The sequence below is a fragment of the Bidens hawaiensis genome, unplaced genomic scaffold (genome assembly GCF_021521415.1).
Source record: "Bidens hawaiensis isolate Kalapana, Puna unplaced genomic scaffold, B.hawaiensis_p1.1 tig00075239_1, whole genome shotgun sequence".
NCBI lineage: Eukaryota > Viridiplantae > Streptophyta > Magnoliopsida > Asterales > Asteraceae > Bidens > Bidens hawaiensis.
Window position 1 is genome coordinate 19,103 of NW_027503056.1, and position 21,965 is coordinate 41,067.

Consider the following 21,965-nt stretch of genomic DNA (forward strand, 5'->3'; position numbering starts at 1 on the left):
TGGTCTGAATTTCACTCATACTCCTATTTGCATAGATAACACTGCTGCTATCTCAGTAACTAACAATCCCGTAAAGCATAGCAAAACTAAACACATTGACATCCGTCATCATTTTATACGGGATTGTGCTGAGAAGAAATTGATTGTGCTCGAAAAGGTTGATACGTTAGATAATTTCGTTGACTTGTTTACTAAAGCGTTTGACAAAACTCGATTTCAAAACCTTGTTGAGCTGAATGGGATGATCAATCCCGAGTAACCGTGTTTTTTTTTTTTTTTTGTCTTTGTAAAAAAAAAAGTCACTATCGCTTAGAATTATGTCGGTTGCCTTTATTTGAAGAACATATCTTCGGATATGTTTGGTCCTCATTTCTACTTGTAGAATATAAGGATAGCCATTAACCAGATGACTGAAAGTGACCGGGGCGGTTTATGATGTGTTTTTAATTCTTTCGCTGAAAATTAGTCATTCATACTTAGTTAGAGGGACACATACTTGTATGTGGTCGGTCCAGCTGATCCATTGGATCTTCAGGATAGCCGTTTACCTGAAGACTTCGACTTGATCGGGGCGATAGAAGTTAAAATTTTTTTCGGGAGATGAAATTATTTTTCAAGTCTACTAGTTCGTAAGAAGTTCCTTTACTATGTTTAACAGAAAATTGATCCAACCTTGGAAAGTGATAGATATACTGATTCTGTGTGCTTAACTAGTGAAGTTATTAGGCCTAAAAGACTTTAGAACAGTCATTGTATGTCATGGTAGCTTTTTATGGTGTGTAAAAGTAGAAGTGATACTAACTAAATCTCCTCGATTTTACGTGGAAACTCCTTAAGAGTTGTGTATGTCTCCGCATATATCTTTCCGAATGATAGGCAGAAAAGCGATTACCCAGTCATACACAAGCCCGTGAGTGTTCTGATTCCCGTGAAGATAGCGTGTCAAGAAACTACAGTGATCCAGATTCGGGACTTGCAGTTGTTTACTACTCTGAAGTTGTGTAAATACTTAAAAAAAAATGTAAAATGTGTGTGTTATTGAGACATTCTAGAGTTTATAAGGTTAATACTTCTCAATCAAGATGTGAGAAAGAGAACGGGAAGAAGAGTCTAAAGATCGAAAAGTACTTACTATTTAATCAGACACTACGGGTCGAGGTCAACTCGGGATGACTTGGGGAAAGCCAAATACGCTTTGAGAATAGATAGGAGGCATCATACTCTCTGAGGTGTTGCCCATTTAAGTTTTGAGCTTAATTGAACCTAACCCGTATCACAGAAGCGATGAAAACCATTTTAAGTTATTTACCTGCTTACAACCTGTTTCTTTATGTCATAATACAGCTGAACATGGATCTGTGTGACAGTCACGTAATTAGTATGATTCCTGTTCGGATCTTTTCTAAAACATAGTAGCCCCTGTCGAGACTGAAATTTGATCCCGTATACTTTATTGTTAAAATTTATTTTACTTATGTAGTTGTATGATTTTATATCTGGTTACTTGGTCTTGATCGTATCATTTAACTCTTTAAAGGATGTTTTAAAACTTAATTGCAAATTGTTCAAATTATAGGGGTTTGTTGTGAAAATTTTCTTATCAGCGAAGTTATCCATAACTTCGCCTGTATGATCTCTGACCCTATATAAAGAAATTCTTAGTCAAAGCTTTTCATTATTTTCATAAACCAGCGAACTTATTTTCGTAACCCTAAGCGAACTTATCTTTCGAAACAAATCTGTGTTGATTTTCTCGACTACTATTCCGATTAAAGGTGTGTAGGGTTGTAGTATCGTATAATCTATGTCATTGATGTAAATCAAAGGTCGTATCGACCCGATTCACGACCCCGTTTAGTTGAAACCTCAATACCCGATTTTCAAACCTGTAATGACGTGGTCGTAATCAACTTGATCGTCTAGATCGTCTTAAAAACATGTTTTACGAGATCCTAAATCTCCAAATTCAACAACTACACGTCGATTGAACAGCTTAACTGTTGCCGATTCATATTCAGGCGAACTTACAGTTTAGGCGAAGTTATCCTTAACTTCGCCTAAGGTTTAACTTCGCCTGATAATTAATTATGTAACAGTATATAAGGCGAAGTTGTGGTTAGGCGAAGTTATCATTAACTTCGCCTTGCCCTTTTTATTTAACATTTATTACGCGAAGTTCAACTTGAGGCGAAGTTGTTCCCAACTTCGCCCCACCTCTAACTTCGCCTATACATAATAAATCTTAACTTCGCTCATGGTGACAGGCGAACTTGTGATTTGGCTTGACGTTTCTCTAACTTAGTTTGTTTTTGTTGCAGAAATGGCAGCTGTAGCTGGAGCAGGTGGTGCAGGTGGTGATGAAGGTGGAGACAACAACCGACAGTTCTTCCCGGGGCATAACATGTACATCACATTGGACCCGGATGCGAGTGGTGTTGATGATTTCCGCGAGATCATCACATTTCTACTACGCTCGCGTATATTCCACGCGATTACCACAACACTGCCGATCTCTTTGCCAAACATTGAAGATTTCTGGCAGACAGTGGAATATGACTGTCGAGTCGAGCCCCCGGTTATGCGTGCAACAGTCAATAATCAGATAGTACAGTTCTCGTCTGAACAGATCAAGGTGGCATTACAGTTTGGGGATGAAACAAGAGACGATCCTACCGACTTTGTGGCTCCATTTCGAGATGGTGCGTTTCTGAGAATGGGATATTCTGGTCCTTTGGGGGATACTCAGAGACGCAAGGGGTTCTTGCTAGACCAGTGGCGCTTTCTCATGCATGTGATGATAGTCTGCATGTCAGGGAGAAAGGCTGGTACAGACGGGATGGGCGCGACCTTGCAGTCGGCAATGACTGCACTGACGTACAATAAGCGTTACAGCTTTAGTCAGATGGTATTTTACGAGATAGATCGTCAGAGAAGAGCGGTGGCGCGTGAGAGATTTCTTATGTATCCAAGATTCCTACAAATGATCTTGAATCATGTTGCTCCCACGTTACCTCAGCGCCGACCAATTAGATACGTGGAAAGTGTAAATAAAAGGATCTTCGCTCAGTGCAGATCATCGAGTGCTAGAAGCAAACCTGAGCTCCGTCCTCGACATACTCCATTATTCGGGTACTTGATCAACCCAGAGTATGTTCCAGCTCGAGGGACGAGTTTCGGGATCCTCAACCACAACAGGCTGGAGCACCTCAAGCTATACCTGCTGCTCCTGCTGTGTCACCGGAGGAGACTGTAGACCTTGATGAAGCGTTTGGTGGTCAAGGCTTCTTTGATATGGAACGTGTTGATCCAGAGGAAAATGTGCAAGTCTCGGTTGCACAGGTTTCTAGTGTGGATGTTGCTAGGGCAGCTACGACGGTGGCTGATTCTGATTCGTCAGATGATGATGTGGCTGAAGCGAGACGAATTTTGGTAACACAAGAACGGATTCATGGGAAAAGGAAGAGAGACGATGATGACAGTGAGTCAGACTTTGAGGAAGAAGTACATCAGTTGGTCCGTAGATCAAGAAGGGAACGGACAGGTGCAGGTTCGGGAGCTGGTGAGAGCACAAGGGTGGTACGTTTCACTCCACTGTCCGGTATGACTATAGTCCCTACATCATTGCCTGTTACAGGGACAAGCGCCACGGATGTTCCCGTGGTGGCTACTTCATCCTCGTTTGGCATCCCACCCACTTCATTTCAGCTTTCGACTCCGGAGATTGTATCTTTGCCACCTCCAACTCTTACTCCAACGGAGGTCGTAGCAAGATTTATTGAGTCGACAGTGGTAGCTACTGCAGGGTTGTCAGTTACGATACCACCTGCGGTTACGTTTACGCCTACTTCTGAGGTCCCGATTACAATGGAAATCCCTCCTCAGTACACTCAAGATATATCACATCTGATGTTTGATTTCGATGCAACCTTATCCGACTCGGAACGAATAGCAGCGCTTGAAAGGGTCGTGGCAGAACAACCAAGGGTAAATCTTATCCAGACCCATGCTATTCAGCGCCTCGTTGCAGAGAATCAGATACAGTCGTCCCTGCTGATCGAACATGGAAAAATAATTGATGCTTTGAAGCAGTTCTTGGCATCTCAGGGGGGAGACGAGCTGTAAGGGTGATGAGCTGAGGACGAAGAAGCGTAATGATCGAGACGATGATCCCAATGCATCGAAAGGTGCAGGTGGAGAGTTGCCAAGAACTGAACAAGCTCTTGGGACTTCCACATCTCAGGGGGAGTCAACAAGTGCAGTTGGCGGTTCGGGTGATATGCTGAAGAGGTGTATGATGATATTGTAGGTGATGAGGATGTGTTACCGGTTGATGAGATAGAGAAGATTGGGGCAGAGATTGTTATTGATAATGAGATTGAAGTGGGAGAGATTGTAGAGGAGAACATTGAGCACGAGATTCCGGAAGTTGATAAGGCAGATATAGGTCAAGATATGGGAAGCGATAAGACAGAATGGGAAGAGCAGCCAAGATGGAAAGAAGGCTACGCTCAGTGGTTCGTAAAAACGAAGAAACCGGCGGTCCCTACTATGTTCAAGAAAAGTTACAACATCAGAGGTTATGCTGAATCGAAAAGGGGGATTATATGCTGGTTATATGATGAGCAGTTGAGGCTCTTTGTGATTAAAAGGTATGATGGGGTTCAGTACTTCAAAAGGCTGTTGAGATCGTTGAATACATTGCCTGAGTGTGAAGTGAAGGACTTAGCCAGATTGGGGTTGATAAACAGAAGTGATGATAACATGGCTAGAGTCATTGGGAAGATAGTATGGAAGGAAAGTATAAAGGAGAAGAAGTTCGAGTTGTTGAAACCACAGAAAGGAAAGCTCGTTGAAGACAAAGATAGAGGGATGAGAGCAGATGGCAAGCCTTGGATGATTATGAAGTATAAGCCGATCCGGTGTTTAAAAGAAGTACCGATGAAACAAATGCCCAAGGATGTGCTCAAAGATTTGAAGTGGTGGTATGTTGATTGTGAAACAGCTGAAGCAGTAATGGAGGATGAAGATGAACAAGAGCTGCTGAGAGTGTATGATCCGATGCACTTGGTGAATTTGTCTCAAGCTGATCTGCAGGTGCTAAACGAGAAGAAGATATTTTATATTCCTGCTTGGAAAGAAGAAGCAAAGAAATATCAAAGAGTTGTATCAGTTTGTGTACGAGAAGGAGTTCATGCTTAAAGATGAAAGATACAAGATTGTTGAAGATTACAAGACACGTGCTTGAAGATAGAGATATGAAGCTACTGCCAAGGGGGAGTCTGTTGGTACATGATGTCAGTAGTTCAGTATATAGTGTCTGTAATCGAGTTAGTTGGATTTGTGTTTTGGATGTAAGCGAAGTTCTCACAAGTTCGCTGATATAGGCGAACTTGTGGAACAAGCGAAGTTAGGGACAACTTCGCCTGAACATGCTAGGCGAAGTTGTCGTGCTTTATAAGCTGCTAGGTTACGGCTGAGAATTAGAGTTTTAGTTTTACGAGTTTATGAGTTGTGTAATCGGTGATCAGTGAATCACGTGTTTCTAGTTGCAATACAACGTGTCTTTGTTTATTGTAACGTGTATTTGATCGTGTTAACGTGTATTGTCTTCTACGCTCGTATCGTCTTACGTAGGGATTCCGCACCTACGTAGAACGAGATATTCCGTGTAGATCCGGCTGGGAACCTACAGTTTTACACAATGACTATCTTTTATTTATAACCAAAACGTACTAAGATTCTTGTTTCCCCTAAAAATCATTTCTTTTAAATGTTTTATAACCCACACGATGAGACGAGTTATGTGGATCATCCGACGATCTAAGTAATTATGGAGGCCTACATGATTATCGAAGTCCTCGCATGAAAATCATAATGCGTACAATTATGTATCATAATGTAGAACCGAAAGTATTTTATATAACATTACAAATGTAAAGATGATAAGGACATGGTGAATACACCTCTCGTATATAAGTGCCCTTATCGGATTTTCATTGGGGCGTTGTTTTGGCTATTCAAAGTTCAGTATTATAATAAATTTTAAAAGTTATATTTAAAACTTTCCTCAAAATGTACTGGTGTTGTTATAGTATTATATAAGTCCGGGACGAAATTCCCTAAAGTATGGGAGACAGTAACAACTCGGGTTTCTCATTTATCCAATACCCGACCCGCTTTCGTTTTGGATAATTTTAATCAATAAAACCTCACGTTATTCGAGTTAATATTATTTTATTAATATTTTTTTATTATATATAATTAATATATATATATATATATATATATATATATATATATATATAATAACTTTGGTTTATGTACAATGCTTACCCTACGCTGAACTTTAATCTTTGTTGTTTCCACCTCTTAACTTCAAGGAGCAATATGTAAATTAAATTAAAAGATTCAAGACCCAAACCCATACCCAAGTCCAAACCCGTATCCATGTTTAACCAAAACCACCCGAATTAACTTTCTTGAGCCCTAATCTTCGTTTATTATTGGAATTGATCTGTGCTTTATAATCTTTACTTATAAACGTCCTCACCGACATAACTAATTAGGAATCAAAGATCAAATATTATACGAACTGATTACATTAACGAACCGTCTTAACCCGTTCTTCAATATATATATAATACATATCACTAAAACTCAATTAAATCTGCAGACATCACCTTCTCACCTTCGTCAATTAATTGTGTTATCGTTGCTGTTATGTTAGTGTTCTTGATCGTGTACCCGCAGTCCTATTGATCATCAATTAGATCCTCAATTCAACACTGTTTAAGGTAATTGTTTAGCGTTTTCAAATCGCCTTGATCCGCGTAACAGAAGCCATATGCTTAAGTTAATAGACGTTAACAGATTTAATCAATTTAGGGATTAGGGTTTGTATCAATTTGGGGGTTCTTCATGTACTAAATCTATTTACTTATGTTTTATTTAAGGATATTGTTGTTTATACCGGTGAACAAAAGTTTTGATAAAAGTCAACAACTTTTGCTCATTCTGTAGCTTAAACAACTAAAACTAAGAAAATGATATTAAGATGCATATTGAAGCTAAAATCAAGCAAAATTATCCTTTTTTGTCATTTTTGTATGTAATGATTGAAAACAAGATTAACATTAATTATTATTTGAAAACTTTTGAACAAGATCAAAACGAGCTACAAACATAGGAGACATCATGCTCATCAAAGCCGCAATGCTAGTATGTCTTCACATGACCCCTTATTTTATTAATCTCAATCTAAATTACCATTTTGCCTTTTTTATCTCTGCATTACTTTAAATGCATTGACTTTGATTGAAATGCTTTCCATATAGTTTTTCATATGATACCAAATAGACGGGTCAAATGGGTTGGTTAACAGGTCGAAACGGTTTGTCATACTGACTGGGCCTGTAAACGATCCGAACTTTTAGTTAATCGTTCAGCGAGAAGTTCATTTATTTAGTAAGCAAACAAACATGACAAAAAAACTTATCGTTCATTTAGTTTAATGAACACACATGAACACATGTCATGTTCATTTATTTATGTTCTTAAACGTTCATTTATATTCTTTTGTTTACATTCATTTATGTTGATTAGTTTACTTTGTTTTGTTGGTATGTTGGTATATTCATTTTAAAATTTATAGTCTATTACAATTTAGTATGGTTATATTAATGTTTTGCCTAAAAGATTGGTAGGAGTGTTGAACCAACAAATGGTAAAGAAAATTGAAAAATTGCTCGGATTAGTGTGAGGTGGAAACGGGCCAGAAACAGATTTTTTATGGGCGGGAAAATTCATATGAATGTTTGCAATGAAAATTTGAAGTTTCAATGTCAACCACTTCCAACAGTATGCTAATCCATTAACAAGTGTTCATGGTAACATTTATGATACGTCCATATTCAAATGCAATTAATTGGGTAGTATGAATGAATATATGATGATTATTTATTGTTCCCAGGCACACCCTTTATGGTGAAAACGTGCCTCTCGATAAGCCCATGTTGTGCAATGCGCGCAGGTCGCGTTGGTGAACGAATCGATCACTTTTAAACTACACCCCACTTCACACTTGCTTTGAGTTCAATTATGACGACCATACTCGAGGTTTCGCAAAGGGTTTGATGTAGACACAAGAAACTGGTAAAACTTGGGTTTGGCTATGTTTACTACAACTGATAGTTATATTCGCCTTGTAATTATTTTTAGTATGCTTTTAATATGCTTTATTATGTAAAATTTAATGTCAAAATTATAATAAGTGTTATTGTAGTCTTATGTACAATGTTGGTGTGTTAAGGGTACTGTAGTTATTCATTATACGACACTTGTCACATCTTTAGTGCTTATATAAAAAACAGGTTTTATTTGTAGTTTACATAGTATTTTGAAATTATAAAATGTGTTATTTTGTATTTTTAAAAACTTTGTATTTTTAGTTTTTTACACCCACCGCGAGCGTGTTATTTTATTAAGCACGGTTATGAACAACGATAGTAATTTCAAAATTACATGAGGACAAAAAAGACATTTCATAATTGGGTAGGAAAAGTAATTTGCCAATACTTAGATCCGTTCTTAAAGTGTTTGGTGTAGCTTGATGAAACTTCATTTATTTACGAAATTACTCTTACGTCCTTTGGCTATTGAAGTTAGTGGAAGCTCAAAGGTTTACCATTTAGTTAAGGGTTTAACTACTTGTTAGTGAGGTTTAAGTAATTATGATTATTTTAAGTTGTAAACTGTTTGCAATGATTGAAGTTGAATTTAGCGGGGTCTCTCATGTATTATAACGGAAGCTTGCAAGGAGTTATCATCCAAGCGTAAAACATCTAAATTGTTAATTTAATAACTTTGTATTAATAGCAAGCTTAAAACTAAACAATAAGAATCTCATATAGTTTTATCATGTTTTCACATAGAACCAGGAGCTGAATAAAAGTTTAAGGACATTAAGGCCTTTGAGGTAACATTCTTTGGTGACCATACGAGATGGCAGTTAAAAACAAGTTTGTTTTAAGTTTTTTATATTTGTAACGGTTCAAATGTGTGAAATCATGAATGTATAGCTTATAATGAAACACCCATAAGTAGGATCGTATAAACAAATTCAACATACACAAATGGAACATGTTAGTGAACATAACAAATGGTCAACACGAACGATTAAACAACTACGTTTTTTGGTCCGTGCTTGTTTATGTTCGTTCGTTATAGTATAAACAAATGTTTCATGAACGTAAACGAGCAAACACACATGAACGAACATAACAGAGCTAAAAAAAACGAATTTTACTTATTATACTCATAATTTGTGATCAATTATTTTAAATAATGTGTCAATCAATTATACTAATAATTTTCACATTATTTGTTATCCATGAAAGCGGAATCGTCACAAAACGGTTTTAATCATTATACTTATACATGTCACGTCATTTCCAGTTTTCTCACCCTTAAATGTACTACCTGTTTGACCCGTTATAGTTTGAAGTCATAAAAAATTTTATGACAAGATTTTGGTGATCAAAATTTTTAGATCAACACCATTCCTCCAATCTATACATACATTTGGGACAAAAATTCGGGTCAATCAACACAGATGATAAATGTGATATCTGTCATATAGGATAACAACTCAAAGGAAATACACAGTGATACATCAAAGGTATACAAATGTGACTTTATATCATTTTGTTGGGAAACATTATTTTTCGAGCATATAGTTAACACATCTTATTGTTTATTTTGAATGTTTAGGTGAGTGCTTATTAATCTGAAGAAGGGAACTATCAGATTTCATTTTATTTTCTTTTCTTTAAGTTTATATATTATGTTGTTTGGAATTTTTGACACATGTGGCATAATTGTAATACACGGGATCCATGTAGGCCGAATGTGAATAGTTTACACCTAATAACTAAGAATTATTTTTATGTTTCTGTTCTATGTTTTTAGTTTGCTTCTTTTGTGTTTTTTGTTTCTTTCTAAGTTTTACACAACTAACCATCAATTCATCATCCAGACAAGAAACATGACCCGTTTAGCTAATCAAGCGTGTTTGCAAACTGAAATAGTACCATTTATTTTCCTCAAGCAAGCAATATTTGGTATAAAAGTCCAACTTCACTTTTGATTAAAAGTAGATAATTCACTCATGATTAAAGTTTGCTTAAAACTTTGATTAAAGTTTCATTAAGGAACTTATGTTTTACGCAGCTCTAGCCATATTTGGTTTCATGACTAAAACATAAGCGTTGCTAATAGTCATTTTCTTTGTATTTATCCAGCAACTAAGCAACTAAGGCAGGTGACTAATCATACACGCATCGGTACTAAGGCTCTTGCAAGTTGCCATTATCTTTTGGATAAGCAAATATGTGTCATTTTCTTTGAAAAACCCGGCATGTATATTCGAGTTTGAGACAATTAACGATTAATGTAAGCCGTGAAAGGATATTAAACCTTGTTTTGGTATTAATATTTGTTGTTTATCTTTTGTTTAATCTTGTATGCATAAAGCGAACTTGAACCACTTATAGTTTATTTCGTTATTACTTTTATGTTAGTTCTCGCATACCTGCCGTATAAAAATCTCCAACATGGTAGAGAGCTACACTTACTTCATAAACAATGTAGGTTTGTAAATAGCTACAAAGTATTTCGTAAATTATTTGTAAATAAAAATACATTAAGGGGGCATATTAGTTTAATACTCTATATTATATTAGTAAATTAGTTTAAAAATCAAAATTTCCAATTTTCTTTTTCTACTTTTAAATAGCTATCAAGTTTTTACATTTCCTACGTACTTTTGTAATTACACTATTGAGACCTTCCAAGAATCTAGCCGCTAATATGATACATCGATTATATACAAGATCTAAACGTTAAATTATTACTTTATTGATAAATATGTGATGAATACATTATGGTGGATGGAAATAACTTATGAAAAGGATAATTTAGATCTAGATCTCTCTCTAAATATGTACTCCTACAAATGAGCATGGATATGCCTATTTATAGGTCAAAACACCAATTCGTTAATTTATGTCTAATTCGTTATATCTTCATAAACGAATTAGACTCCAGTCGTTATGATTACATAACGAATGGGATTATAAACTTAACGAACTAGCCTAGATCACTAACGAATGGACCCATTCGCTATAAAATCCATGGCGAATGGCCATTTTACAATAAATAAACAATCTAGACTATGTATAACTTATTATATCGCTACGGACAACAATTTCGTGCACTAACATACACAAAAGTTTATACAACACTTTGAATTGTTAGAGTTTTTGTGTTTTCATCATACCTTACTCGTGGTAGATTTGGGTACTTCTACGGGCGGATTGAGTAATGTGTCAAACAATTTTTCAGCAAACCGCGTCAATTATATATATATATATATAATATATATATATATATATATATATGTGTGTGTGTGTGTGTGTATTTGTTTGTTTGTGTGTGTGTGTAGGTGGAGTTCATTGCAGCTTTTTTGAAGACCATGAATGAAATTGTAGAACACGATTAACTTATCACTCGTAATAACCATTGATTGCGGTAGCTAATTTTAATTTGAAGTTGTACTTAAGATTTTGTTGATATTGTGTACGTATTCATATAATAACATGTTGCATCATCATGTTGATACCATAATAGTTTCTATCCTATAAATCAAAAACAATTACTATCATCAATCACTTGCTACTAGAATGCGGTGTCTTGAAAAAAGATTCTACAAACATACAAAAATCATGTTCTTACTAATGAAGATTGAAGATGATAAATTAACTTTTGTGAAAGTAATTTTCCTACTAATGCAATGAAAATGATTTATTATATGGAAACAAGTTTGAGTTTTCATTTAAAGATTTCGTTACTCATGTAGACAACAGTGGCTGCTGTTGGGAGAAATGCACCCGAGGTTGTAGATCTTGGTCATGTGACAGGCATTGTGTATAAAATCACAAAGTTAGGAAATAAAGAGAGTTTCATTTAGACACATAATTTCTTTTTTTTTAAAGATTGGTTGCTTTAACTTTTATTATTTTATTTTTAGTACTTATTTAAAACATGTTATTGTTTTATTAGAAAAATAGCAAATGGAATGACTAGCATACTAGAGTTCCATAAGATCGCATCATTGATGAAAAAGTGTATTGGTGGCATTCTGGGTGAGAAATGATGAAGTTGGGTTTTGACAATTTTTTATGTTTTAATCAGTATTCATAATTTGTTTACGTGTTTGTTAAAAATCACAAAACCCGTAAACCTATTTTATTAATAAATATTTCACAAAACACAATGCATCCAATATATATATGCATTTGATATTTTAGTGAGCACCCACGCACAAATAGGGTTGTTCAAAAAACTCGAGGCTCGAAGCTCGGGCTCGTGGCTCGCTCGATAAAAGCTCGAATAAAACTAGCTAAAAAAAACTTGATTTGAAACATTCTGAGTTAAGTTGGCTCATTTTTGTAATCAAGCTCGGCTCGATCATGGTTCGGCTTGTTGGCTCGATTTAAATATCGTTTAGCTTCAAAATCAAGCTAGAGCCTTAGCTGAGATGCCTCATTTAGTTTCAAGCCTGAGCTCGAAACCACCCTGGCTCGACTCGGGCTCGACTCGTGAACAGCCCTACGCACAAAACATCCAACAAACCATTTTCACATGCGATGGTTCGCTCGCACTTATAACCCATTACACACCACAAGGGGTGGGCATGCAACTTATTGTTGGTTTGTTCAAATATTATATATAACTAGCATAAATGTTTTGTGCGTTGCTGCGGGTTCACGCAAGTTATCCCTTCGTATTATGCTACATGTATAAATGTGTGATGAAATTATCAAGATTGAAGACCATTAGATTGCCTTAGGTTATTCTAAATAATATGATGTGATCGATAGTTCGCTTTGTTATGATGTTATTTCTGATTCATACTTGTGTACTTGAGATTTAATATGATAATGATAATATTTCCGCTTTAACAGTTGTCACATGTGTTTTGAGCAATCTATACGTTACGCCCTGCATTCCGCCGTCGGTCGGGTTGTGGCATTAGGCGGTTGTTATGTTTCTCACCTTGTAACCTGGAATTTAAGTAATAAATGAAGGTATTTCTTTTGTCTTTGATTACTATTAATGTGACACGTCAACGGTATCCAGATTAGGGTGTTACATAAAGAAACTAAGGGGTTGTTTGGTTCATTCAGATCTGAATGAGCCCATGTCCCATTCAGCAACAATAATAAGTCTGAATAATTTAGATCTAATTTTAACCATTCAGATGTTTTTTCTGTTTAGAACCAAACAGTCTAAAGTCTGAATTAATCATATGTTTACATCTGAATGGTTCTATTCAGATGTAAACAAAGAACCCCTTGCATAACAAGCAACAACAAATTAGGAAACAATGATTGATTATATGAGGCTCAGATGTATTTGTAAACTAGGGAACAAAGGAGGATAAAGTGGGCCATGATTGCTAATGTATTTATCGGTGCAATGTGACATAATACATTACCATCCGGATTGATTGCTCTTCCAGGGTGCGGATTATCTCAAACTTTGCTCCGAACACTTAGGCATTGTCCAAAATTCCATCCGTGTTATTTAATCCACGTTTCTCCTTCACCAAATTCCCATGCAAACACCATTCCATATAGATACGCCTGTAGGTAACTAGCAACTCACAATTCATGCCCAATATATTAAGCCTCATAATTTTCAAAATTAGTTTCGTATATGGCACAATATTGTAAAATCAGGTTGGTCGGATTGGTAAACTCCTTTGTTTGTTTATTAAATTAATAATGATTTTTGGCCAGGTTCCGTTCACTTTTTGTTCCATCTTTTTCTTGTTTTTTATTCTTCTCCGCTCACTTCTTGTCCACTTTCATTTGAGTAATAAATATTAGGATATTGGTTTTTAATACTTTCAAACTTTTTCTTATTGGTAGATAACAATCCTAACTTATGATTTATCACTCACTACTCCAAACTTTTACCATATTTTCTTGTACCACTCCCCGTCTAAATGAACATTAACCTCGTTAATGTTTTGGACTAAAAATGTCATTCAAATTAGTTGAGGGGGTAAAACAGAAATTTTATTTTTAACAAACAACCTCCATTTCCGTCTAGGTATTTGACCAAATAAGATCGTCCAGTTCCTATAGAACCTATCACTAAAATACCCCTAGAGAGAGATAAGGCCAAGCGGAGCGAAAAGGGTTTTCCATGAGATGGTAAATGAAAACTATTAGCCCCACACGAAGTTTGTGAATTAGAAAGTGGGGAATTCCTTCGTCTTTGGTATGCGAATTTCAAGCTGCTACTGCTCCGATAGCTGCTTTAGAGGTTGCTTAGCCGGTATCTGACTGAACTAGCTGGTTTAGATTTCATTAGTTGAAAGTCTCGCACTATTTAAACAAAGACTGTGTAAAAGGGATGATCTCGTTTTTCCGGCGAATTTGAGTTTTCCGATTATCTCGTCTTTCAGAAAATGAAGATGGTTCAGAGGTGTAAAAAGATGCTAGAGATCATGAAGATTGTGCACCGGTGGAGATATCATCTCAAGCCGCCAGTTGATGTAAACCTAACACAATGAATTTTATAAATTTCCAACACTACCAAAAGCATCTTCTTCCTTAGCCCAAATCGCCTCAACATTTCCTTATTACATTCTTCCAACCTAGAGAAATAGTATAAACTGGATGTGGCTCAATGATAGAGCACTCACTTTACAAGTGAGAGGTAGGGGGTTCAAACCTCAATATCACCAATTTATATGGGAGATATGAGGGATGACCCTGGTTTGCTAGGGTTCGAGTCCTGGTCTCACCCGATTTTACCGGCTCCTCGCTGTCGTGCCATTTTGACGGGCGTGGGGGTCAGGTTTTATCCGGTGAATCCCTCAATAGGTGGACCGCTAAGGGCTCCGTCCGTCCGGACTAGTGGCTGGCTCAGGCTACCTTTAGCCAATGGGAGCCGCGTACGAAGTACCCGGCGTTACTTAGTTGGTCGTTCAAAAAAAAAACCCTAGAGAAATAGTGTATAAGAGCATGATAAGTAGAGAAAATGGAGGTTGTTAGTCATTGTTATGTATGTATATCTAATACAAGCACAATAAGCCACCATATATAGGCTAACAAAGATAATAGAAACATAATGAAACATGAGAGTTAAGAATGTGAATAGTCACCATAATAATAATAATAATAATGACATATTTAAACCATAACCATTTGTTTTTTAAAGGGTTAAAGGGTAATCTCACAAAAAGTGAAGCTTCATAATGTTATACCTAAACCTTTAAGAATTAATTGATACATTGACAAATTATTTTTCTTGTCCTATTATGAAATGTCGATTTTGTCCTTCACATGCAATTATGAAAAGACGTTTGTGTCCATCACTCTTCCTTTATATATAATATAAATATAGATATAGATACTCATTCCTTTAAATTATAACTTCTTTCAACAATTTTATTTAACATATTATACCCTCTAACATTTTTTAAATTTTATGATCTCGCTTTAAAAGTTTTATTTTTATTTTTGTGTTTATTGTATTGTTATAGATGTCGATGAATTATTATATTTTAAAAAACTATATATTATATATTATTAAATAAATTATTAAATAACAAAAAATATTAATAATATTTACAATGATACTAATATAAATAATTAATAATAATTAAATAGTTTTTAATTTAGTGTATTTAATGGAGATTATTAAGTGAAACAAAATGTTAGAGATACTAATATATATGTAAATAATGTTAAAGGAAAGTAATAATTGATTTAATAAGTTCAAAAGAGATATGCATTTAGTAAAATCATATAAAAAATTTTATAAATCCACCGCTGTTCGCTTTAAGTGGTTAAGCAGTTTACATAATGGTTTGCGCGTGTAAAATTTTATTTTTATCTTTTAGTGTGTTTGTGCTAATGATTCCGCATTTAATGTGCCGCAACACAGGTTTTATGTCATTCAAATTATTATCTAAAATGCAATTAACAAACAAGATAGAAGCTTTTCATAAAACTAAAACCATATTTTATAAACCAAGTTCATAAAGTCACTATACATAATACTTCCCAAACTATATCAAGAAACTGAAACCCACACCATCCCAGCTTTACATTCCATAATATTATGCAACTTAAACACATAAGCCAACATAATAGTCAATAACTTTTAACTCCCACAAGCCATACATTCCTCCCTGTTCATTAGGGAACACAACATCTGTGACCTTTTTGTGTTGTCATCATCCTCATCCTCATCGTCATCATCATTCGGCGCTATCTTCTGTTTTTTCTGCATTTCAGTTATCAGGTCAGTTGCTTCAAGATAACAATAAAAACATAAGACAACATAAAGTCTTAAACAATATGCATACATTGAGAATGGAAGTATCAACAGTGAACTTAATAGCATCAGCTGCAGCACGCGATCGCAGATAATACATACCCGTTTTAAGCCCCTGTACCCGACAAGAACAAACATTTACCAACTACATAAATAACATATGTATCACAAAAGGGGGTAGCGGCACAGCTTGTTGCCCGTTTGTGTGCCACTTTATTGTAAACGTTTTCTAGAAATGGAATAACAAAAGATCACAAAAAAATAAAATAACATATTAATAATACAAGTGGATACCTTTGACTGTACCTTTGACCACGCATAGTAGTGCAAAGATGAAACCTTGCCAAAGTTCGGTTGGTCCATATGTATGTTCAGACTTTGACTCTGATCAATATAGCATCCCCGGTCAGCAGCCATGTCAACCAACATCTTTTGTTTGATCTCCCACACGGTTCTGATTCAATATTATGACAAATTAGGACCATAACTAAAAAAAAGTATAGCTGTAAGATAATAAAGAGGATGGTGGCTGCAAATCATACTTGTAAATCTCTTTCAGATTTTGAGGAATTTCAGAAATTTTCTGAACGGAACCGTTCTCGTATATGATCTGATTCTTAAGAGTAGGGGACCAAAGGCCCGTCTCGGTTAAATCATGCAACAAATGCTTGTTCACCACAACAAATTCACCACTGCAGAACAAAGCTATAAGTCAGACACAGCAAATAGGATTTGGATATGAATATTAGTAAATGAAAAAGACATAATCACTTGCCTTAAAACTCTACGACTGTAGATATTGGAAGTGTATGGTTCAAAGCACTCGTTATTTCCAAGAATTTGACTTGTTGAAGCAGTTGGCATCGGGGCTACAAGCAGTGAGTTTCTAACACCACTTTTGCCTATCATTGAACGAAGAGCTGTCCAGTCCCACCTATCAGAAGGTGTTGCACCCCACATATCTGGTTGCAGAATTCCCTAAAAGAATCATTAATATTATTAGTCACTATCTTTTGAAACCAGTAATGTGTCGACATAATGACTAAATCTCAAAGTGGTAATTATTGTTACTATCTTTTTTTTTATTTTTTTAAAGCACACACATATTCAAAGGGACATAACACACCTTGCTAACAGGACTTCCATTGTATGTTTCATAAGGGCCTTCTTTTTCAGCTAACTCGGATGAAGCTTTTAGAGCATGGTAGTATATCGTCTCAAATATATCCTTGTTCAACTGTTCAGCCTACAGTACAGATATTGTCAATCAACCAGTTGCACCCTTATACGTGATACTTTCAAGTTTCAACCTGTTTACTTATTAATTGGTCATTTTGGATTATGTTTATCTCTAACAGGTAAACTCAAAAACATTGGCTAAAAAGGAACCAGCCAAAGTGTACTTCTAATATGTAACACCTCCAAAATAACTTTATTCATAATAATATTTACTTGTAGGAATATGATTTTTGTAACCATATTAGACACGTTTTTAACTATATCAGAGAGAAACGTGACAATATTCAACAAAAGTGTTTCTGAAGTAATAAGAATAGTACCTCCGGCGAATCAAAGGGCATACCAAGCAGTATGAAAGTATCTGCAAGCCCTTGAACCCCAATACCAATGGGCCTATGCCTTAAGTTTGACCTTTTTGCAGTCTCAACTGGATAATAGTTAACATCAATGATTTTATTGAGATTTGTAGTCACAATTGATGCGATCTGCCAAACAAAAAGGATAGATACTCATGATCAGATTTCTAAGCAAAACCAAAGAGAGTCGGACAGTGGGGGTGGGGAATAAGAAACAGACCTCAGCAAGTTTGTCAAAGTCAAAGTATCGGTTTGCAGAACCCTGGCTACCAACAAGCTTTGATGGCTGAGATTCCGCTGGAACACCCTGAAATGCAGCTTCAAAATAAGCATAACCCGAAAGAATGATGTGCCAGCCATATATTAACTAATAAACACTCATACCTTCTCCCAAACATAACGTGGTAATGCAATGGATGCTAGATTACAAACAGCAGTTTCTGTTGGACTTGTGTACTGAATAATCTCAGTACACAGATTTGAAGACTTTATGGTACCAAGATTCTGTTGGTTGCTTTTTCTGTTACAGGTGTCCTAACAAGAGAGCGCCATAAGTTATTTATAAAAGAATAAAAATAGCATAACTAAAAAGTTTTAGTAAAAAAAGTACCTTGAAGAGCATGTAAGGGGTTCCTGTTTCTACCTGAGACGTCATAATAGCAAACCAAAGATCTTGTGCCTTTACAACTTTCTTAGCTTTCCCCTGAGTTTTCAAGAACGTATCTATTAAAGCTGACATAACTAATATAAATCAAAACTTAAATATAAAAATTAAAGAAATTACTTGTGTTTCATATTGGGTATAGAGGTTTTCAAACTCTTGACCCCAACAATCAGCCAAACCAGGAGCCTCACTTGAACAAAACAAAGACCAAGTGCTGTCACTCTGCACTCTCTTCATAAACAGATCAGGTACCCAGAGAGCATAAAACAAATCCCGAGCCCGTTGCTCTTCCTGTATAATTCATATAATTATATAACCATGTGTGAGCGTAATATAACAAACAGGGTTATACTTTTTTGAAAAACAACAAATGCATTTTCTACCTTTCCATGGTTCTTTTTCAAATCAAGAAACTCAAATATATCAGCATGCCATGGCTCCAAGTAAACAGCAAATGCACCTAGAACCATAAAATCAGTTACCAAACATGAACAAAACAGATGTAAAATGAAAAACCACATACCCTTTCTCTTGCCTCCTCCTTGGTCAACATAACGGGCAGTATCGTTGAACACACGCAGCATTGGGATAATGCCATTGGATGTACCATTTGTTCCACGAATGTAACTTCCGGTTGATCGAATATTGTGAACAGATAAACCAATTCCACCTGCAGATTTGCTGATAACAGCACATTCCTTCAAAGTGTCATATATGCCCTCAATGCTATCATCTTTCATACATAACAAAAAACAGCTACTCAACTGAAATACCACATAACGTTAAACAGTTAAAAGCTGCATAAAAGTTATTTAAAGGGAAAAAGAGTAATCAATCATACTTGAGGCCTTGGTGTCCCTGCATTGAACAGGGTGGGAGAAGCATGAGTGAACCACCTCTGTGACATCAAATGATAAGTCTTGACCACCGAATCAATGTCCTCTTTGTGAATCCCGACCGCAACCCTCATCAACATATGCTGAGGCCTTTCAACAACCTTCCCCTCGATCTTCAACAGATATGACCGCTCAAGGGTTTTAAAACCAAAATAATCATAATCAAAGTCCCTATCATATATAATCTCACTGTCCAACTTGGCAGCATTCTGATACATAATAAAAGTAATAAGCTACAACCTGAGCTACAAAAACTGAAAGCAACATAATAATAATAATAAAGTTATATGTGCACCTTCATGATGACTTGATAAACATCATCTGCAATCAGGGGAGCCTTCTTGCCAGATCTCTCACTGATGTGAGAATACATATCTTTTATTCTGAAAAGGCCAATAACATCATATGATTTCAATACTCACAGTAACAGACAGAGATCAGACTCTTCAACTACACGTCAATATAGCGTAAACACAATTCATTGAAGCTTATACTAATCCAATTCACTTACGTTTCTGAAAATGATTTCTTAGTGTTCTTATGCAAATTCGATACCACAATCCTCGCAGCCAGCTGTATGAAATCCAAACCAATTGATAAATTAGTAAATAAATGAAGAATAAAACGATTACACTAATCAATTTCACTATCACTCTAAACTAAAACCTAAACTTAGGGGCAACAACTCTTGACATGGCCCGAACCCAACACGAAAGAAACAGGGTGGGCTCGGGTTAACTAACAAGACCCATTTTAAAGGAAGTCGGTTCAGATTGACACATTTAAGTAATTAAAAGTAAACTTGCTTTTGTTTTTTCATTTTCTGGTTTCCAAATATTTATTCTTGAAATTTTCAATCAAATTTCAAGGTTTTAATTAATTTTATAAAATTCTGTAAAAATTCATATTGCTCATTTTTCTCTATCAATTTAAATTACATCCATTAAAGAAAACTTTTAATTTTTTTTTTGTTTTGGTAAATAGGTCAAGCGGGATGTTTTAAGGTGGACTCGAATTTGTGTGTGTGCGGGCCAGGGTTGAAATCTTTGACACGTATAATAATAATAATAAGGGTCAGATTCAGGTTGCAAATTTCAACCCATCAACACGACACAAAACGATCATTTCACCCTACCCAAGCAGCACAGAACTGACGGATCCTTTCACAAAACGATCAATCTGTGAATTTCATGATCTCGAAATGAATTATATTATACGATAAACTTACGGAGGCGTAATCAGGATGGTTAGTGGTCATGGCAGCGGAGGTTTCGGCGGAGAGTTCATCAATCTGGGTGGTGGTTATACCTTTATAGACACCAGCACACACCTTCTGAGCAACGAGCACCGGGTCACAGTGTTCGGTGCTGAGTCCATAACTGAGTTTCTTCAAACGAGCAGTGATCTTGTCGAAGTGAACCGCCTCGTGACGCCCGTCTCTCTTAACCACATACATGATTGTTTGTTTGTTTGTTTGTTGCAGAGAGTAAATGAGTTGTTTTGAGATGAAGAAGAAAAAGAAGATTGGTTATATTATATATAGCACTGGAAAGCGTGATATTTTTTGAATTTTTTGGGGGGTTTGAAATTTGGAATTAGAGTTTCAGTTTCCCGCCAGCTGAGTGCGCGCGGGTAATTAATGTGGAAGTTGTGCACATTTGTTTTCAAAGCTTGCTGGCCACTCTTCTTACTTACTTTTTATATTATCTTAATATCTTTATTTATCTATTTATTTATAGTATTGATGTTGATAAGTATTGTTTCTCTGTCATGTTTTCATACTATTTACAGAGATTATTATAAGATGGATTGACAGGCAATGGTTGAATACTGACAGTATTCTTTGATTTGATGTCACTTGTATGAACCTTATACAATCGTATAACGGTTGTTTGAATTATGGGTATGCTAATATCATATCTCGTTGTTAAATCATTTTAAGAGATTATATGATCGGAATGTGGTGGAGCTTGATGTCTAGGAAAACAGATAAACCATGTGTAGTTAAAAAGCCTCATATGTAAACATTTTGCGCCATGTGACACGAATCAGAGTTTTGGCTTTTTGAAAAAAAAGAGTGTAGTCATAACTCTTTACCCTTAGCCTTTTTGTGACATGTGGCGTCCAGTCACTTTTATATATATATATATACTAGTTTTTATCCCCGTATTACGGGGGTTGTTTTATATTGTTTGTTTTAATATTTATTTATTTTTTGAATTTATATTTTTTTATTGTCTGAAAGTTTATAATATATTTATGGTTTGATGAGACCCAAGACCCGTTTATTTCTTTTACTATAAAATTGGGTTTTTAATTTAAATAATATATATATCTTTTTAAAAATAAATAAGATATTAATTTTTAGTATATCCTATTTTATAGGATTTTCACATC

General features: G+C 35.5%; 1 protein-coding gene across 1 annotated transcript; it reads right to left on the bottom strand.

The window, feature by feature from the left end:
• Nucleotides 1–16,057: 16,057 nt before the first annotated feature.
• On the bottom strand, nucleotides 16,058–21,055 carry LOC143606539 (ribonucleoside-diphosphate reductase large subunit-like). Its single transcript, XM_077082281.1, has 17 exons — nucleotides 20,797–21,055; nucleotides 20,080–20,141; nucleotides 19,864–19,951; nucleotides 19,514–19,777; nucleotides 19,196–19,436; nucleotides 19,056–19,132; nucleotides 18,793–18,963; nucleotides 18,619–18,711; nucleotides 18,393–18,542; nucleotides 18,229–18,315; nucleotides 17,973–18,137; nucleotides 17,540–17,659; nucleotides 17,189–17,391; nucleotides 16,956–17,105; nucleotides 16,720–16,867; nucleotides 16,445–16,528; nucleotides 16,058–16,362 (listed from the first exon to the last, which is right to left on the bottom strand). Exons 1-17 carry the CDS (start codon nucleotides 21,022–21,024, stop codon nucleotides 16,240–16,242), a joined length of 2,454 nt encoding a protein of 817 aa, XP_076938396.1. The 5' UTR covers nucleotides 21,025–21,055; the 3' UTR covers nucleotides 16,058–16,239.
• Between the last annotated feature and the right edge of the window lie 910 nt (nucleotides 21,056–21,965).